Source organism: Camarhynchus parvulus, chromosome 18 (assembly GCF_901933205.1).
Source record: "Camarhynchus parvulus chromosome 18, STF_HiC, whole genome shotgun sequence".
In the NCBI taxonomy this organism is placed as follows: Eukaryota; Metazoa; Chordata; class Aves; order Passeriformes; family Thraupidae; genus Camarhynchus; species Camarhynchus parvulus.
The window spans coordinates 8,790,069-8,810,168 of record NC_044588.1 but is presented as its reverse complement, the minus strand read 5'-3'; the positions used below and the strand labels follow the sequence as shown (position 1 = coordinate 8,810,168).

At 47.1% G+C, this 20,100-nt stretch overlaps 2 protein-coding genes across 2 annotated transcripts in view; one reads left to right on the top strand and one right to left on the bottom strand.

The window, feature by feature from the left end:
• Positions 1 to 1,445, top strand: part of FOXK2 (forkhead box K2) — a 41,938-nt gene extending 40,493 nt beyond the window's left edge. Inside the window, exon 9 of the mRNA XM_030962383.1 lies at positions 1,216 to 1,445. Coding sequence (XP_030818243.1) covers positions 1,216 to 1,412 — 197 coding nt within the window. The 3' untranslated portion in view covers positions 1,413 to 1,445. The remainder of the gene's footprint in view (positions 1 to 1,215) is intronic.
• Positions 1,446 to 5,318: 3,873 nt separating this feature from the next.
• Positions 5,319 to 20,063, bottom strand: WDR45B (WD repeat domain 45B). Its single transcript, XM_030962384.1, has 10 exons — positions 19,747 to 20,063; positions 14,967 to 15,041; positions 13,140 to 13,241; positions 12,493 to 12,580; positions 11,886 to 11,980; positions 10,372 to 10,562; positions 8,502 to 8,587; positions 7,673 to 7,774; positions 7,038 to 7,159; positions 5,319 to 6,768 (listed from the first exon to the last, which is right to left on the bottom strand). The coding sequence occupies exons 1-10, from the start codon at positions 19,811 to 19,813 to the stop codon at positions 6,662 to 6,664; spliced, it is 1,035 nt and encodes a 344-aa protein (XP_030818244.1). The 5' UTR covers positions 19,814 to 20,063; the 3' UTR covers positions 5,319 to 6,661.
• Positions 20,064 to 20,100: the final 37 nt, after the last annotated feature.

Genomic DNA, 20,100 nt, shown 5'->3' with positions numbered 1-20,100 from the left:
CTCCTCCCAGGTGGTTTGTTGGAAGCCACCAACAGGAAAACCAGAATTTGCTTGTGGGTTGGCTCTTTGAACTGTTACTTTTTATTATTATTTTATTGAACTTGTCCTGAAAAGACCAAAATTCTGGAAGGTTTTGACGTGGTTGGTGCCTGAATCTATCCTTCCCCTCTGGGCCTTGGCAGGCTGAGTGGGCAGCAGTGCTTTGTCATCATTGCACACATTCCCTCTTGCTCCCAGCATGGGCAGGTCCTCACAGCTTGTTCTGACAGTTCTGCTTCATGTGTTATCTGATACTGAAGGAGAGGTTTTTTGTCACATGTTTACAGAAATACTTTTAGGGCTGTCTTACATCAGTTCATTACCTGCATTTCTACTCACAAGTCTTTCTAATGGAGTGAATTATCTCCTTCATTTCCTTTTTCCTCCTTTGCCATCACTGACATTTATAGGTCAGTGTTCTGGCTGCTGCCACTTCACTTCCAGCTTAAGAGCAGCAAAAGCATCACAGTCAGACTTGAGGTGCACTTTCTGTGTCAGAAGGGATGTGTGAATAGAGCTGAGACCCATGTGAAATACATTGAAAACCTATTTTTAAAAGTAAGGAATAATTCTCTTTCTCTTTTTCCTGGATTCTGAAAACTCAGCTGATTTCCACACATTCCCTGACAGGGAAGCTGAGGGCTGCAGGGTGTGCACACAGGAGCAGAATCTATGCTTCCCACTGTTATCTGTGTGTGATGGGTGTGCAGTGAGGTGTGCTCCAGGTCCTGCTCTCTTGTTACAGTAACTCCTAAAGCAGCAAGAAACGAGGAAATTCTCAGGCAAAGCATCAAAAGTGAGAGCTTGATAGAAGTGAGGGCCTATAGAAACACAGATTTGTGTTTGTCTGTGTGACACACACAGCTGTGTTCACACACACATTTGTGTGTTTGTCTGTGGTGAAAGAAGGTTTGTGCCATCTGAGAAGAAATGCAGAGCAAATCCTGTTCCTGTTCCATTTTCCATGTGTAGTAAAGTTTCTTCCTAAAGTTTCCAGGTGCTTTCAGATCCTGCTCTCAGCAGAGCAGCCTGGCAGCATTGTGTGCTCCTTGTGAGCCAGCTCCGGGGTATAAGAAACTCACATTTCTTATTGTACAATAAAATTTGATAACTGAATATTGTGTATGTGATTTGACAAGGATCAGGGTGCTGAAGTTTGTATTCTGCTTTTTGCAGCTGCTGCAAGTCCTTTGCACATGTTGGCGACCCACGCGTCTGCATCGGCCTCGCTCCCCACCAAGCGCCAGAACGGAGACCAGGCAGAACAGCAGGAACTGAAACGGATCAAAACAGAGGATGGAGAGAGCATAGTCATAGCTGTGAACGTGGACACCCCACCCGTGGCAGTGAGTGACAAAGGCAGCCAGAACTAGAAACTTTAGGGGAGTTTTCCTTTTTTTTTTTTTAAAAAAAAAAAAAAAAACACAAAGAAAAAGAAAAAAAAACCACAAAAAACCAACAAAAACAAACTCCGTGGTGCCAAAAGGAGACACTTAAATCTAACACCTAAAATGTTGGAACATGTTCTCACGCAGTGGGGAAAGGGGCCCTGTGAATCAGACTTCAACTTTCAGCACTGAAACAAAACCCAACACAGGTGGCCTTAAAACTTGGTAATTTCAAGTCAAACTGCAGAACCATGTTGTTGTAGAGGCTGTGCCCCCGCCCCTCCTGCCCCACGGACTGTGTGTGCTGGGAGGGCTGCAGCTTGAACAGGATCTGTCAGATTTTTCCCAGGACTGAGGATCTCAGTGTAACGGCAGCATGATAGCGCTTAGTGTGACTGGTTTCAAACGATTGTAAATTCCTAAAGGGAACAGAGGCAGGAGCCATTCCGACACCGTGGCAGCTAAAGCCTTTCCGAACCACCCACCCATGCAGTTGTTGATAGATATGCAGTATTTTGTTGTTCACATGTGGAATTAGAAATTTTTGAGGTGTATTTTCATTTCTTTGCAAAACGATGGGGTCTTTGACATTTCAAATCACTCCATTTCTACTCCGGAAACTTTGGAATCACACAACTACTTTTCATGTGAAATTTTGTTTGGTAAAAAACTGAATGTAGGGTTTTTTTAACCAACGGAATGATTTACTTTTGTCTGTCCTGTTCAAGTTCAGATAAAGCTACTTTATTACATCTGCAAATTTTCATATTTTAGCAGTTGCCTGATAAATTTAATCAAATTTTATTACCATGTGTAGTGATCAAACGCTTCTTTGGGCTTGCATGTAACTGATTAGAAACTCTGATGTAAATGAGCCGTTAACTGACGTAAAGAACTGCTATGGATTTGACCAGAGCTGCACTTACCTGTTTCTCTCTCTGCTACCTTTTGCTGTTTGTTACTTTGTGTTGACTTTGACTGTCCCTGGCATATTTTTCCAGTCTAAAGTAAAACAAGAGTCTCGCTTAATATTGTGTATGTTTAAGATAACAGACTGTTCTTCATTTAGAAAGATAAAATTCTTTATCACGAGTCCTTTTAAAAAGAGTAAAATTATCTTGTCAGAGGTATATTCGATATTTTTAAGCTTAAGCACCCTTCAGTAGAAATTAATCTGCCCCGTTTCTCTGTAACACTTTGATGTCAGACACTGACCTCGGGGTCTCCATGACCAGTAGCTGTTGTGGTTTTCTAACAGTGGCTACCAGATTATGGTAATAATTTTTTTTTTTTTAAGTGTGTGTTCTGCAGTTGAACATTTTAAAATGTATCGGTAATTTCTCACTTTAATGTGGTAATAGATTCCACTTTACATTTCAAAATTCAATTGAAACAAGGCTGCTGTTCAGTCTTCAACTCACACAACGTCTTAGTTCCTCCTGCAGCCAGGTGAGTGGGAGCCGGAGCCGGCTCCATCGGAATCTGGTTTTTGTCCTGTTCTGTAATAAAGATGCATTATTTATATTTCCTTTCCTGCTAGGAAAGGAAAAACTGTATTTTCATGATGGACTGAACAGTTTGAAGTGGTTATTTTAGGCAGCTTTTGGAAACTATTTACCTAAAGACCAAATATGAGAAATGTGTACAAGTTTTGTGTTCATCCACACAATGGAACTGTTACAATGTCTCTGCAGATAATACATTAAAAAACTATGAAAAAAAAACTCTACACAAGCTGGATTTATAACAGGCATTTAAAAAAAGCATAACCTGAAAAGAAGCATTTCTGTACAATTGCAACGTTTTCTTTAGAGGTTTTAAAAATAAAAAAAGTAAAGTTTTAACATACTTTTTTTAAGAAAAAAAATCCAGTACTAGTAATTTAATTTGGTGTTGAATGAATTGACTAGAATGTGGTTTATTTTCAGAAGTGAGAATCTGTTCACAACTAGGGCTAGGTGAATAATAGTGTATAAGATTTTTTAAATAAAATTAAATTTTATTCAGCAAATTAACTAAGTTGAAATTACTCAACAAGTGTGTTTGGAATATCAGTGTATATTTGGGGTTAATGCAGCTTCTGTGCCAGCCCCACCAGGCCAAGGTGCCCCTTCCAGCCAAGCCGTGGGCAGGGAGGGGCCTGGGGCTGGACCCTGCCAGTGCTTGGGGCACAGGAGGGCACAGCAACATGTCTGCCTTACATGGATCATTATTTCTGTAAGTAAATTTTAAGAGATGTCACTTTCTGGAATCTCTGTCATGAATGTGGGTTTGGTGTCTGATCCCCTTTTCCTGCACTGGCTACAGTCTCTGTTTCTCAGCAGCTGGGGAAATGCTTTCAAGGACCAGGAAACTTTGCTGGAAGCTGGGTCAGGTTTTCATGGCAATGCTTTCAAGAGTTGGGGAGAAACCCAATTCCCCAGGCCTTGGATGGATGTGGAACTGCTGGGTTTGGTGTTTGGAGCTGCATGGGCAGAGCCTGTTCCTTGAACAGAAAGCACGGTCTGAATGGTCTGAATAAACACAGTCCTTGGGGAAGAGAACAGCTTACCATGGAGGCAGTGAAGTGGTGTAATTGTTACTCTGCCCCAGGGCAGGCAGAGCAGTGTGACCCAGCCCCAGCCTGGTGGCATTTTGTGGCTGCTGTGTCTGTAAGAACTGGTCGTGTCTCACATCTCCAACTGCACTGATTAATCTTGTGTTTTCTCCTTTATTGTGACTACCTAAAGGTTCTGAAAGCAATCCTTGTATTCCACAGTTCCTGCTGGCAGATACCTGGAATTACTGCAGCATTTAGTGCACTGACTCATTAGTTTTCCTGTCAGGATTCTGAACTGTGACACAGGTACTGTGGAGAGAGATGGCAAAATGGGGAGAGAAGGCGTTGAGTTACTTTTCCATACAAAAGGAGCTGCTGATCCCTGTGCTTCAGGAGCAGATGCTGCTGCCAATGTTGTGTTCCAGGAGCAGTCGTGGTTTACTCTGGCTGTGGGAGCTCTCTGCCTTCCTGGTGCCTGGGGGTGATCCTGTGGTACCACCAGTCCATCAGTGCCCTCATTCCTTTTCCCACCAGGTGACTGACTGAGCACTGTTCATTTATTGTAGAGCTGTGCAGACTCTGGGTACATCCATCCACGGGAGCCAAGCAGTGAAGCACTAGCTGAGCAACCTGGAGGCAGCAGCAGTTGGGAAGACTCAATCCTGTCCTGGATTTGATCCCTGTGAAACAGCTGTACCTTATCACATCCATTTGCAGGTAGCACAAGACAGCTGAGGTGTATTAGGGCACTGCAGGGTTACTGCAGCACTGCTGGCTGCCTGCACAGGTGTTATTTTCATTCCTGCTGCCACGTTGGAACAAAGGTTTAGGGAAAATTTTACACATTTAGAAGAGTTTAAATCTTGCCCAGAAATGTGTTTGTTGTCTCTTGTCAGCTCTAGGATAACAGGGACAGGGGCTTGGTGCAGCAGCAGCTGAGGCCCAGCAGAGCTGTGGGAGCAGGGGCAGGGCTGGGTGGGGGAGTTCAGGAGTTTCCTGGGGCTGGGATCAGGAGCAGCTCCACTGGCACAGGGAGAGGATTTACATCACCCTTGGGGGGCATCTGCAGCACTTCCCATCACATCCTTCTCCACGACAGGACACTCCCAGGTCCTTCTGCTGGCCCAGCCCAGCAGGGGGGGAATGGTGAGGTAAGAACTGGTTTGCACTGGGAAGTTGGACTTGTTTTGGGACAGACAGCAAGGTGCATGTCCCAGGCAGTGGCTTTCATGCTCCTGTCCCCTCCTCATGCAGCAGATTCAGCTCCTGTCCTTCACCAGCCACCACTATTGACTCACTTGTTTATCCCCCAGCCTGGAGCAATGGGAACCATGGCTGTGACCATCAGTGAATACAGCAAAGTTAGTCACTTTTATTTAAAAGAAATAACATATTACAAATAAGTGTGCAAAACAATTCCTGTGGTTAAATACGCATAAAAGCAACATGCAACCTTGACATCAACATGGTAAGTTAGTCCTTAGTAGGTTACATGACACTAAAAGGGACTTGTCAAAGTTAGAGTTTGCAACTGAAGTCACAGAGAAGCATCTGTGAAATTAGCTTTGAGAAGAGCAAGACCTCCCTGCCCCAGGGTTTAGTGCCACAGATGCCAAACTTGGGGCTATCTCAGGTTCTGGGTTAGGAGCTTGTGCCTTAGGTCAGCAGGAAATAGGGTAACAATTTTTGGGGAAGAGTGTACAAGTCAGTGGGTTCAGTCTAACCTACCTGTCCCTGGGCCAGAAGCAATAGTATGCGACAGCTCAAGGGGAAAAAAAAAAATACAAGTTTGCAAGTTTAAAGCCATTGCAGACATGGAACTTCCTGCCACCTTGTTCAGTTCTTGTGCTGGACGTGGCCATGGCCTCTCCAGCCTCCCAGCTGCAGCAGTTTGGCAGTAGCTTGGCAGCAGTTTCACAGCTGTCACACCAGTACCGACTGTTGGGTTATGGAAGGAACCAGCTCTACGACTACAGGAGCCCTGGGTGCTCGCTGTGCTCACACAGGAGAGGGAGCTGGGGCAGCCCTTGCCCAAAGGTGCCTCCAGCTGCTTCACAGAGTTTGGCACCTTGGACAAGCAATGCTGATCCCTCACCTGAAGCAACACTGGCAGGGCCACACGACCACCACCACCCAGCCCCGGGCACCAGGTCAGAGGACAAGCAGGACTTGATCTACAGGTGTCCCTTGCTCCATACTTGTCACCTTCCCTGTTCCCTCAGCTGTGCCAGGGGAGGGAGGAGAAAGCATGACCCAGAGTGTTCCCCATTCCCAGCCATGCAGTGGAAATAAAGCAAAGCCTAAAATCTTCTGGTTTCACATCCCTTTTCCTAAAGCCAGCTGAAGGTGTGGACAGCCCCTGCAGAGCTCTCCCTGTGGCAGGCACTCTTGTTGGAGCTACAGTCATGTCACAGTTTAGACTAAAGAGAAACCCAATAGGCACAAGCTTGTCGAAAGCCACATCTTGAAAACTTGAGTTGGTGACAGTAACCCAAAGAGATTTTAATGATGAATACTTGCAGAAATGAGAACAAACATATGTAGTCCACTACTTCAGAGCTGCTTGTGATCATGTTGAGCCAGGCTTCTCCATGAGCTGTGCTGAACTTCTGGCTCAGTGCTGGACACTCAGATCTGTCCCTCAAAGGCGGGGTGGCCGAGGCAGTGCTTTGAGCCGGGCACTCCCCTCCCTCAGTCAGAGCTTGTCGTCTGTCATTTCTAGGAACTGAGCGTACACATCCCTTGAGCATTCCCCTTTTTGGTTGAATAAGAACTTGTAGTAGCTGCCATCTGCACATATTGCTGCAACACAAACAAGTAGGGTCAGGGGGCTGTGCCAGGGCTGCTTTCCTTTGCTCCAGCATCAGCTGCCCTTCAGACTCAGAGGTGTTCTGGAGGGACCTGTGCACCACCAGCCCCGTGCTGTGCCAGCCTCGTGCCTCCCTCCCTGGGCAGTGGAAGCAGGCAGAGCTCTTGGATGACAGGGACACAGCCCTGTCTCAGCAAAGCATTCCCTCCCTCCAAGCCAGCACAGGTCAAAGCCAGAACCTGGGGATGCCTCCAGCACTCACCTATGACAGCATTTGGCTCTGTTCCAAAGGCACAAATGCACGGAGAGCCTGAGGGAACCTGGAATTTGGAAAAACTCCATTTGGAACTGAAGTATTTGGGGAGAAAGGTGGCAGAGGCCAAACTGAAAGAGAAAACAAAAAAAAAGACATTAACAGGTTGGTAAGGTGTTGACTAGGGTGGATTCTGAGCTGCTGGAGTGATTGAACAATGTGCAGGTTTCACTTAATTTTTTAATGGCTTTCTATTTGAGTAAGAATCAAAAAACCTGAGTAATTTCCCCCTGCAGGAAGAGAGACACTACAGCTACCTTGCTGGCTTTAAGTGACTGCAAAAACTGCCAGAAGGATTGATTTTTAGTAGAGGAAGGATTCCACAAGATATGTTCATTTTAAGGTCCAGTAAAACCTACACACTGACCCTCTATTGAAATGCTACAGCCCTGCAAAGGACAGCAGGAACTTGGCAATGACCAGAGATTACTGAATCTGCAGCTTCATGCCAGCCCAGCAGATAAATTTTTCCACCTTCAGCAATGTAGAGATTTTGCTCCTGAGTGACATGGCTAGTGTTTTAAATGCAATTCAAAGCTCAAGGACCCCCCACCCCCAGAGCTTCTGAATGGCTCCATCCCTACCTTGACTGCTTATTTCTTTTGGGGTCTTCTGCAGCAAAAATGTGGACTGTGCCATGGTCACTGGAGACGCAGATGAGGGAAGCATCCTGGTTGAAGTTAATACTGCAGAGAACACAGACAGACAGCTGCAGGATTTCTGCTGGGACAGACCCACAGCCCTGGCACAGACAGTTCTGCTGTGCCAGCCTGGCAGGTGGGGTGGTAAGAGCAGCTCAGGAGGAGCAGGGGCTCCCCCGAGCCAGGGCTGCCTTGGGATGAGCAGCTCCAGATCAGGCCCTGCAGTGGCAGCAGCAGCAGCCCTGACATGGACACCTTGTGTGGGTCACTGTGACACTGCTGGAAGGAAATGCACCAGCTCTGCTCTGAGGGGTGGGCAGAACGTGCAACTGCTGCCCACAGTGGGGCTCAGCACAGGAATGGGAGATTCCTGGGGAATGGGCAGAGGGTTTCCCTGCTCCTGGGACAGTCACACCTGGGCCCTGGGTGCTCCCCTGCACAGCAGCATGTGGGGATAAAGCTCCCCTTGCCCCCAGCCTCACCCCACACCCCCTGAGCAGTGTTCCAGTGCATCAGGGCACTCCCTGGGTGTCACTGGGAAGTTCAGCATCCCCCAGTTCCCACCTGGGCTGAGCAGTCACAGCCTGGCACCAGCCCCAGCTCTGTCCCTGGTCCTGCAGCCTGTGCAGGCCTCACAGAGCTCCCAGCTCCTGCTTTCTCCTCCCAGCAGTGAGCCCAGAGGGAGGTGCAGAGGCAGCCAGGGTACCAGAGCCATCCTGTGCTGGCTCAGCACAGCCAGACCCACAGATGGCACAGAAGCAGCTGAACATACCAGTATATGTTGGCTGCTTGTGATCCTCGACGTAGCTCCTGGATTAAATGCCCTGATGAAGTATCAAATATTCTTATGAGGGTCCCCTTGGAAAGGAATCAAGCATTGTATTAGGAAAGGCAGAACACTGTCTTTACATCTGTGAATGCATCCTAAAGTTTTGTCTGAGCAGCATGCCCCTGTACACATTGCTGGGGTTTTATTCTTGATAGATTTGCAAACCTCTCTTAATTCTGGGGAAGAACACTAGTTTCCCCACACAGCACCACCACAATGTTATAATGCCTCAGGGTACAATCTTGGCACTTGGTGACTCAGGAAGTCTCTTTTAGTTCAGTTCTAAGGCACTGCTGCAGCCCTGGCCCTGATTTGCAGACCCTGGCTGGTGCAGAGTGTGCCCAGGATCTGTGGGTCCCTTCTGCCATGCTCCCTTCAGTACCACTGCATTTTTCATTGCTGCTGTGCAATTCTTTCCCACTAAGTATAATCAAGCTGTGGCTGGTCTTGTCTTAAAACTGCCTCAGCTGACATAACTCAGAAGAATCAGTTACCACACACTCTTGATCTGTATTGATCCAAATCTGAGCACCAGTGACAGAACACTGCACTGGGAAACTCCTTCAGCTGGAGTCACCCAGCCTGAGAGCAGAGCTGCAGAACGAGCCAGGGTGTCTCAAATAAAGTGATCAATAAATCAGTGCTGCTTTCCTCTGATGAAGACTGGGCTGTGCATCACCACCTGCAGCTCCTGTGACACACCTGGTTATCAGAGGCAGCCCTCCAGTCACACACCAGGAAATAACGACCCAGCAGAGAAAGACTTGGTAAACACAGTTTAGTTTTGATTTAAGGGACAGGCTTGAGATGTTTGCTAACTGGGCTCAGACTCCTGGTTCAGTTGGAAAATAAAAGCTGCTTGAACTTCTTCTCTATACAAAACAAGGAATGTTTAATACAAATGCAGCAGATAATGGCTCCATTTAGCAATGGAGTTGGCAGCTTTTAGAACTCTGTTTAGGAGACATGAAATCATTAAGCTTGAGAGAGACTTGGGATACATTTTCTTTTTTTAAACTGTTTGAGTGACAGGCTGGGCAGTAGAAACTATGTGAAACAGAGACACATTGGATTAATTTGGCTCGTCCTTAAGAAACTGATTTCAGCTGAGTGGAAGAAGGCAGCAAGAGCTGTGCTCAGGGAGATGGGTCCATCTGCCTGACATTCCCTGGGGAGTCAAATGTCCTGGCAGCTCTCCCTGTGGTTCCCAGGGAGAAGGCAGCTCTCTCTGCCTCAGCCCAGCACAGGGGATCTGCACTGCACCCTAACTTCGTGTTCTTGTCAGTGTCCTGTCTCTTCAGCCCCACGGAACATGTGGCCCTTTCTGTGTGAGGGGCAGCCCACCCTGTCCTGCTCTGTTACAGGGGCTAAGCCAGAGCAGAACAGAGCCTGCCAGTACAACTGAACGATTTACAAGTATTTCTTTAGCCAGTGGGTCTGCAGTGAATTTAAGCAGAAAATAATAAAGGTGAAGAATGCAAATAAGCTCCACCCCTGCCCTGCTTTTTTAAAAAAATCTTGAAGAACACATCAAAGACGTGAACTACTCGGGCTAAGTTGTGTTCAAATGTCACTGAAGAATCACTGCTGCAGCCAGCTAAAACAAATACTACCTCAGGCACAGCCCTTGGCTGTTGGCTGTTTGGGCATCCCAGAGGAGCAGGGAAGGTAAGAAGGATTGAGAGTGCACAGTCCAGTGGCAGATTTTCCCAGTAGGTATTTCTCTGTCTTTCCTCCAAATGATGTGACTTGCTATTTTATCTCACTACACTAGAACACACAGTAAGTCAGAGGCAGGGGACATCATTCTTACTTTTTCTGATGCTGTTGCAATTCTTGTTCCCTGCAGGTTTAAAGCAATACAGCTCAAGACTCCTTCATGAGCTGGGATGTCCACAGGAGGTTTCTCTGTGTTAGCCAGATCCACAATCTGCACGTGTCCAGTGTGTGTTCCAGGAAATGCAAGGAGAGAGTTATTACTATTTGGACAAAGGACACAGAGACCTGAAAGACAAAGAAAAAACAAAACCAAACAATTGGATCATTTCCATAACCTAATCAACTTTTCAAATGTAAGTTTCTAAAATATAATTCTGAGTAAATGAGAATCTCATTTTAATGGCTAGTGCCATTACATTAATTGCTAGTCCCAAAACATCACCTGCCCATGAGTGCAGAGCAGTTAGGCAGAGGAGTAGCATAACTTTAACTTGCTCTCATCACTTTATTTCAATGTAATCCAGCTGTGGTTATCCAGAATCTGGGTGGTTTTGCAGATCAGCCCAGTCCAGACCATTACATCACAGCTATTTGAAGGAGAAGTTAAAAGGTCTCCTTAGCAGCTCAGAAAGGGTAAGAGTTTATCAGGGATGACATCTGAGCTTCTGCTCCATCAGTAAAACTATGATTAATTTGTGTTTGAACTTGGTTCTTACAGCACTGCCACCTTTTTCTTTGTAATGTTTTGTGGCCCATTTAAGGTAAATCACACCAATCCCAGGTGTTCTGTGGGTGCCAAGTGAATTCCTGAAACCTCAGTGCAAGAAAAAACCTCCTCCTCCTGCATGCCCTGCTTGTCAGTCAGTCAGGCTGCTGGAGCTGCACCCAGGCTGGGACTCCATGGCAGCAATTCCATGTTTGCTGCAGGCAGGCAGGAAAACCCTCAGAGATGGGGATTCCAATCCTGTACAATGTGGTGGAGAAAGCACCTCCTAACACCTGAGCTGATCCTCTCCACCAACCAAGCCCTGCCTGCACCCCTTGTTCCACCTGCAGCACTATCAGGAAGTGTTTGCTCCACCCTTGCTGACACTCCTCCAAGCCCCTGGCAGCCCTGCAGAGCCCTTCAGCAGCTCCTGCTCCTGCTGCCATCACTGAATGAGCCCAAACTCCTCCCTGGGCTCAACAACTGCCACAGCCAGGCCTTGCTATTTAAAAAGAACAGTATCAGTTTGCTCATTGGGCTCTTTTTAACAGGAGAGAAGAGTTTGCTCAACACCTCCAGCTCTATTAGGAAAGAGAAATGATGCACTTTACTGGAATTTGTGTTTATGATTAACTTTCCAGTAAAAATACAGGTTCTTTACAGAAGAAAGCTCTTCAGAAATTGCATCTATAACATGAGCACAGGGAACAGCTTTTCTGGGCCAAGTATTTATAAATTCTAATAACCATTCTATAAACACAAAAGCATCTCCAAAGGACACGACTGCAGTGCAGTAAGTGTTTAATGACTTCTAAAGAGCTGACTGAGGCAGCTGAAGATAAATGGCATGTCAGGAACACAATAAACTTCCTTCCATTCTCCAGCCCACACGTACAACCAACCTTTAGGGTTGTAGCAGGTTTCAAAGACGTGCAGCTGGTGGGGATTGTGTGTGAAGGTGAAAACTTTAATCATCGAGTCCAAGACAACCACAATTCTGAAACAGACCAGAAATTCCCGTGACTCGGGTGGATAAAACAGGGACACAAACATTCATTTGGACCTGCAAAGACTTTCAACTGATTTAACAGCCACATTCTCCTGCCCTCCCCCACAAGAGACTCCCAGCCTTGCAGCAGCCATGCGATGATAAGCCTGCAAAGCACTTTTATCCAGCCCCTCCACCCACGCATACACAGACTCCAGCTGTTCACAGCTGCTCTTGCTCCAGGGATCTGCTGGAATTTTCTTCCCTCCCCTCCATACCTAGAAAAGCAGCAGGAGCCACAGGAGAATATTTCCCTGCATTAGGGGAGCAGGAAGTCTTGTAGGTTTTTCACCAAGGCTTCACATAGCAGTATACTTAAACTGTGGCCTGTTTACACCTAATAGCCCAGCCCCAAAAGCCTGGTTCACCTGCTGCTGTTAGAGCAGGATCTCTTTCCTTGTACAAGCAGCTGGAAGTGAGTAGGAGCACAGAGCCAAGCTGGACCCCTCTGCTGTACCCACCTGTCTCTCCGCAGCTTCACTGCTTTGACTTCTGTGGAAAACTCTATCTCAATGACAGTTTTCTTCTTCAGGTCATCCCAGATCATGACTGCAACAGTGCAGAGATTGCATCAGACCATCAAGGCATACTCAAAGATCCAAAGCTCCCTTATAACAACTTGCAGCTCCCCACAGTCTGATCAAGAGGTTCAGCCAATGGTTAAGCAGCTGCAGACAGGCATCCTGCTAACCAGAAGGCATTGAGGCACCCCCTCACTCACACTATAACTTGTGCAGGCAGGAGCTGGTCAACTCCTGACAAAAACCACATATCATTCTAAGGAAAAGCAGGTTTTTTTTTGTTTGCTCTGAGGATTATGAAAGAACTAATGCAGCAGTTGAAAAGAGTAGTAAATTTTCCTACAAAGCTTGCCAGGCAGGGAGCTTCCTGCTCCTTGCAGAGCTCACTGTGAGAAGGTCAGCAGGCCTTGGAGAGCAGTGCCTGCAGGTAGCAGCCTGTTAGCACTGCACCAGCAGTGATGCAACTCACTGCACCACGGTGATTGAAACCTGCAGCAGCATCCCCTTCACCTGACCTTCAGGACAGCAGCTCAGGGCCCTGCTGTGGGAGCTCTCTGGCCTTTGCAGGGTGCACCCCTCAAGCTCACCTTTGTTGGGTGGGTACTTCGGTTTTTTTCCTCCACCTACTAGTGCTAAATAGTTGCAACGAAACAACATTTCCACATGGCCGACACCACCTTCTAGAAACTCTGCAAGACAAATATTTCATTTGAAAGTGTCAGAACTGGTTAAACTGCCATCTAATTTTTACCACTGTTACAAGAAAAGCTTGTGTTATCCAGCACATTTCTCAGGCACCTGAGAAGAAGAGCATCTTCCTACCCTGGCTGCCCTTAAAAACCAGAGAATGTGGATTCCTTGAAAGTTCTTCATACTGGAGCAGTAAAGCCCTGGATTTCATACAAGCCCTTGTGGTTTCTTCAACAGCACTTCTGAGTGCTGTGTTTCCTTCCTGAACAGTTGTACTTGAACACTACCCCTTCCTGCACCAGATCCTCCTCCTGACTCCATTAAAGCATTTAAAGCAGGACAGCACTCTCTGCTATGAAGAGGTGTTAGCACTGTGACAAAAAGGTCTGCAGTATTTACAAAGGATAACCTGAAACAATTGAAGAATGTGTAATGTGTTCTGAATCTGTGTTAGAGCACAGATTGAGTCGTTGCCTGGATGGGAATTTCTTGGAACTCCTGGATGTAAGACAGACAAGCTGGGGTTGCAGCAAGATTTGGTTTCATGCTGGGTTACAGAGAAAATCAAATGGACAAGCTCCAGCTGGGAGTGTCTTGGGCAGGTTTAAACCCACAGGAACAATGAACAGGATCTCTGTGTGCCTACACAGCCAGTTCAGTGAGAGCTCTCAGGATCCACAGGGAAAAGGCAATCTGACTCATAAGGAATTTTACACCACAGGAGTCCTGGAAGCATCTCCATCCAGAGCTACTGGCAGGGAGAGTTTCACAAGGAACTCTACAGGATTTCAGGCTAATCCTGACTCTCTGAGCACACTGTCACACATGATAGTCCCAAGGCACGTTGCTTATGGAAGAATTTTCTGTTAAGAGCAGAAAATAGTTTGTCAGCTTTGGCCATGTGAACAGTGACTAAAATCCTTACAGTGGTAGCAAGTGAAAATGTGCCTGATTTTGTAGGAATTGCTAGTTTAAATACATTTTTCCTCTTATTAAATCCATTTTCTCACCACAGACTGAAAGTGCTGGGAAACCTGTTTAGCAGCTCACTTCCTACATGTAGGGTTAGAATGACATGGCTCAGTTTCAGTTTCCCATATTTTGACTCAGTTTTGTTTGCTTTCTGATAAAAAGCTCCACTGTTAATACAGCTCATCTACTGACTTCTGTTAAGACACAGGAGTAGCTTTACCACATTAAGATCCTCCCAAATTTTTAAAGCATACATAGAAGGTAAGATTTAGAGCATTAGAGGTCTGACCTCTCAGTGCTCTTGCAGATAATACTCTTGAATATGAGAAATGTTACATTGAGATCTCCAGGAAAAAGCCTGGAGTCTCACTGCCACACTGGATCATCCAGACCAGCACACAAGAACAGAACAACTGATGGCTGCAGGGAGTCACTCCTCCTGCTCATAAACACCCAGGAAATGCCTCTCCTACTCAGGCTACAAACATTAGCAACAGCAAACACAACTCTGCCAGAAACTGAGACAAACTCCTCATCAGCCAACTGTGCAAATTAACAGCATGAAGACTTTTGACTGGGCAATGGCACAAGTGAGAGTCCCTGTGGGAGCAGCAGGAACTGCTTTTCCTGAGGCTTTATTCAAAACCTTCCAGGGGTGGAAAAGTGAAAGCTGAGCAAGAATCAGTCAGGAAAAAATGAGAAGGCTGAGCTTCCAACACAGAGCAGCATGGTGTAATAAGTGAGTGTTTTACCTTGTTTCTCTTTTTCTTTGAGTGGATCTGCATTATAAACTCGGAATCCATTTTCCATTCCACATGCAAAGCATCCTGTGGTAAAAAGCACATATATATACACATATATAGTAATTGCCAGGTACACTCAAGAAGGAAGCAAGAGCCAGAGGGTTAGAAAAGCATTGCCTGACATTTGCATGGTTACACTTGAGCTGGAGAGCACTCACAGGCTCCGTTAGTGATGGCAAGTGAGATATTCCAGAGAAGTTGTCCTCTGTGCTGGCCTGGTGGAAATGTCTTGGTATTGGTTTTAGGCAGGTAAGAAAACAATAGAAGGAAAGGAAACCAATTCCCAACCCACCTGGATCCTGTGCCATGCACTAGAGTGCAGGAAACCAGCATCTTAATGTTTATGGAGTGAGCTCCCTCCTTTCTTAATAGATCCAAATTCATCTCATGATTGCAACTCTGCTGTGGATGTTTCCAGAGCACAGTGCTCATCAAACAGCTTTTCCAGCTGTGCTAACAAGAGCTGACTGCTGTACCACGCCAATAACTATATGCCAATAGCTGAATTCTAACCCAGGACATAAGCAGAAACCAGATTAAAACTCTCTGGAAAATAATTGTAGTTATTTTTTCATATAGAAGTCTGCATGTGCTTCTTTAGTGGAATCCATTAAGCTGCCAGTCCCTTGTCCTGCTCCTTGCCCTGCTAACAGGTGAACACAGGCACTGGTACAAAGCAATGCCCCTGTGAAATCAGAGCAATGCCAAGTCACCAAGAAGCTGCTGTCCCTGGCAGCAGCCTGATGGCAGGTTGGCTGCTCACAGTTTGTGTGTACTGTACCAAAAATCCAGTTACAGATCTCTGAGGTACTGGAACATAAGTTCCAGTTACTCTGGTTCTATTCTTATGTACTGCAATGATTTGAACCCCTCAAATAAAAGCTGAGGAGCTCTGTCTAAACACAACCCTTCCCCAAACTTGATACTCCAACAATCACAGGGTGTGTGGGGAAGAAAACAAAACACAAAAACCTATGCCCTTAACCCGAAAAACTCCCAGGTACAACTTCACCCTGTCCAAGATACTGTAATAAATTAAGTGCACAAAGTTCTTGTTTACACAGATAAACACACACACAAAGCAGATAATGTGAATGTAGTAATTTTAGCAGGATTAGCAACCATATTGCAATAGGCTTTGATATGAACCCTGCTGACTTTCTCTCCTCCCTCCTCAGCATTGATTTGCTCTGGCGGTAAGAGCTGCAGTGATCTCCCAGCCCTGGGACAGCCAGGGAGGAAACTGCACTGCAAACCTTCCCCTCTCCATAAAGCACTGCTGTACAGGAGAGAACTGCACTGCAAACCATCCCCTCTCCATAAAGCACTGCTGTACAGGAAAGAACTGCACTGCAAACCATCCCCTCTCCATAAAGCACTGCTGTACAGGAGAGAACTGCACTGCAAACCATCCCCTCTCCATAAAGCACTGCTGTACAGGAGAGAACTGCACTGCAAACCTTCCCTTCTCCATAAAGCACTGCTGTACAGGAGAGAACTGCACTGCAAACCTTCCCTTCTACATAAAGCACTGCTGTACAGGAGAGAACTGATCTGTTCCTCACAGCTGATCCATGTAATTATTTTCCAGCAACAGTTTTCTACTCCCATACTGTATTTCCAGGAAAGTCAAAGGGAAGGGATGCTGAAGGTGTTCCCAGTAAGAAAGTGCTGTAAGGTTTGAGTTGTGCTGATCCCAGAAGCTCCTAACACCCCAAATGCAGCATTCCTGATGCAATCAAACACACACTTTACACTTCCTGCAGCACCACTACAGCTTTCTGCAGGACCAACCTCATGAGTAAGACGTGGGCTGCTTTAATGCCTTGGGAATATCCACATTTTTAACTGAAGACAGCACAGCAGAACGTGGGGATGTGAGTAACAGTGAAATTCCCCATGTGGTCGATCACTACCCACAGAGATTTGAAGCTCTCAGGCACGGCAACCCCTGAGCCAAACAAAAGAAGAAAACCCTACAGGAAGATTCCTGTTCCTGCTTCAATTATAGGAACAGCTTTGAAGCTTGGTGATTCCCATCTGACTGATTTCTGTTCCACTGGAGTCACAAATTTGATGGCTACAGCTTGTAAGCCCTTCCATGTGAGAGCTGGAAGGGGCTGACAGAGGAGGAGACACTTCCTTGGGTTCACCTCCTTCCACAAGGAGTGCACCTCTCTTTTCAAGAAGGGACAGATGAGCTGAAAAGCCACTGACAAAAGATAACTCGGATACTTTTTTTAAAAATGCAATGATTACAGAGTAATTGCCTTGACCCTCAGTTGTGCTTGTTCCTACAGTAAAAGTGCTTTTTGCCACCAGTGCCAGTGAGACCACAGTGAGTTTTGCTCCTCCAAATCTGCAGAAAAAAGGAAGGGGTAAATTAATGACCAGCCTTTAGAAGAAGCCACAGGCACAGAGAAACCTGCAGGTTCTGGGGTGTGAGGTCCCACAGGGGCAGTAGTGGAGCACAGGGAAGTGACAATGTCCAGCACAGTTTCTGCCATGGTGGTTTTCCTTGGCACCATAAATGCCGTGTAAATCCAAGAGCACAGGACCCTACCAACACTGTGGGGTCCTACAAAGCATTCCAGCCCACTGGAGAAGAGTAAATACATAAGTCAAGGGTTTCCACACCAAAACAAACCCACACCTCACTTTTCAAAACAGCTTTAGGCTGCAACAGTGACAAATGAGAAATCTGTCAGCAATTTACAGGTATGGCCATTTCTTATGATGTTTTGTCTCTTTATTTCTGAAAAACACTTTAAGTGTCCTTCTCAAAGCATTAGGAAAGGATCTGAAATCAGGAGCTCACAGTCTCCAAATTAAGAAGATCAAATCAGAATATTCTAACTTCAAACAACTGACAACTTCCATTTCCTTGTGTTACATTGTTTCTTTTTCATTCAAAGCCTAAAAGTAGCAAAGGCATCTGATATAAAACCAGCATCCCTCAAGTCAGAGTGAGGGAGGCCCATGGCAGAACAACCCCAGCTGCTTTATCACTTGCCAGTCAGGGAGACTGAGCCCCAGAGAGACTTCTTAGAGGTTCCTCCTGTTCTCTCACCCTTGTGGGATTGGCCAGTCTTAAATTACTAAGAAATTAGGTTATTGTGGCAGTACATGCAGACACCCACACTTGTGAGCTCCAGCACTCCAGTGACTCACGTTCTATTCCTGGCAAAGCAAGAAGGAAGCAGGGAGCTTTCCCTCCCCTCTGCTCTCCCTCAGGTGGCCAAACATCACCTGCCCTTCAGCACTTTACAGGAGCCCTAAACTCATCAAAGGTCACTGAGTTACTGCAGTGCAGCGTCATCGTTCCTACCAGCAGCAGCTCCAGGAGCTGCCAAACAGGAGCCAATTGTGGTTTTTCTTCATGTTTTTTGTCATCACTCAATTGTCTGGCCAGGTGAGGTGGATGGACATGAATACTGCCAGCTCACAGATTGCCAAGACAAATTCCTTAAGGTGCTTTGGATGTGATATCATTTGAAAAAGGGGGTGTCTTGCATTTATTGCCACGGAATGAAAGGAGCCTTCATAACAAACAAAATTTACACTAAAATGATGATCTAAAGGCATTTTGCAATAAAAGAGAAACTTTTCTTCTTACACAGCTCTACAGGCCAAGCACCAAACATCACTGCTCCATTACAGACCCCGCAGATGTGAAATTGAGCTCATGCTCAAAAATCTTTTTCCATCTCTGTTGCAGAGGCAAGATGAAAATAAGTGCAGAGCTGCTGAAACCCAACTATTCTATTATTTTCAAGTCTATGGGACAGGAGGAAGAGAGCTGCCAAGATGCTCTCACCTCATTACCTCCTTCATGTGCTATTGCCAAGATGTCATCAGAGACCTTTGACTAAAATCAACAGAATAATTCATGTTTACACACGACTTCAACAGCGTCAGCAACAGGTACAGGAGCTGCAGTCTACAAGGACAGAGGCTGCCAGTGTCTTAAGCAAGAATATTATTTGTTAAGGGAAAAGGATGTTACAAAATGATGAGCTTCTACTGCTTATTCCACAAAAACGACACTTACTCATAAAACTGGTGCTATTTTTGTCTTGCCAAAGCAGGATGAGGAACATGCACCCTGTTTCTGAAGCAGGCCTTCCCCTCTAACAAAGGGGAAAGATAAGCCAAGGATGCACCGGGGCTGTTGGATCAGTGCTTGCCTGCCAGTGCGATTAGAAGGGTTAACCACAGTTTTCAAAACACAAAAGGTAAAAAGAAAGAAGAAAGCAGTTACACCACTCATTTTGAATGTGGAGTATTTAGATTGAGAAAGAAAGGGCTGAACTGTGAGCAGTTCCCAAGGAAGCCCCTGAAGTACAGGCTCTGAGAGCCTGCCGGAGCCACACACGGTGAGCAGCCAAGCCCCAACAAGCCTGGGCCTGGTCCTGCTCCTGCTCCTTCTCCGCTCACCCACCCCCCCCATTCAACTCTCCGAAGCGCTGGGCACAGACACGACCGCACAGCGCTCAAACAACGGGAGAGCCACTAAACCCTCCCAGCCAGCGGCCTCCCGGCTCCTTCCAGCAGCTGCAGCCGCCGCACCTCGGGCATCCCCAGGGCAGCAGCAGCCCCGGGCCGCGAGCGGGACCCCGCAGGGACGGCTCGGGAGCCGCGGCAGCCCCGGGCCCAGCCCAGCCCGGCCCCGGCTCAGCACCGCCGCCCCTCCGCGGCACCACCCGGCTCCCCGGGCCCGCAGCCTCACCGTGGTCCTGGTTGAAGCCGGCGTAGAGCAGCCCGTTACCGTGCGGGTTGGCCGGGAGCAGGTTCATGGCTCCGGCTCGGCCCCTTCGCCCCCGCCCCTCACACCATGGCGGCGCCCGCCCGCCTCAGCCCCGCCGCGGGAGCCCCAACCGAGCCGGGCCGAGTTAAGCCCGCCGGAGTCGGGCCCAGTCCAGCGAGCCCGCCGGAGCCGAGCCGGACCGAGCCCGGCCGGGCCGAGCTGAGCCGAACCCGCCCGAGCCGGGCTGAGCGGAGCCGAGTCCGGCCGAGTCCCGCCGGGCCGAGGCGGACAGGCCGGCGGCTGCTTCCGCCTGCCAGGCACCGCTGCCGAGCGCAG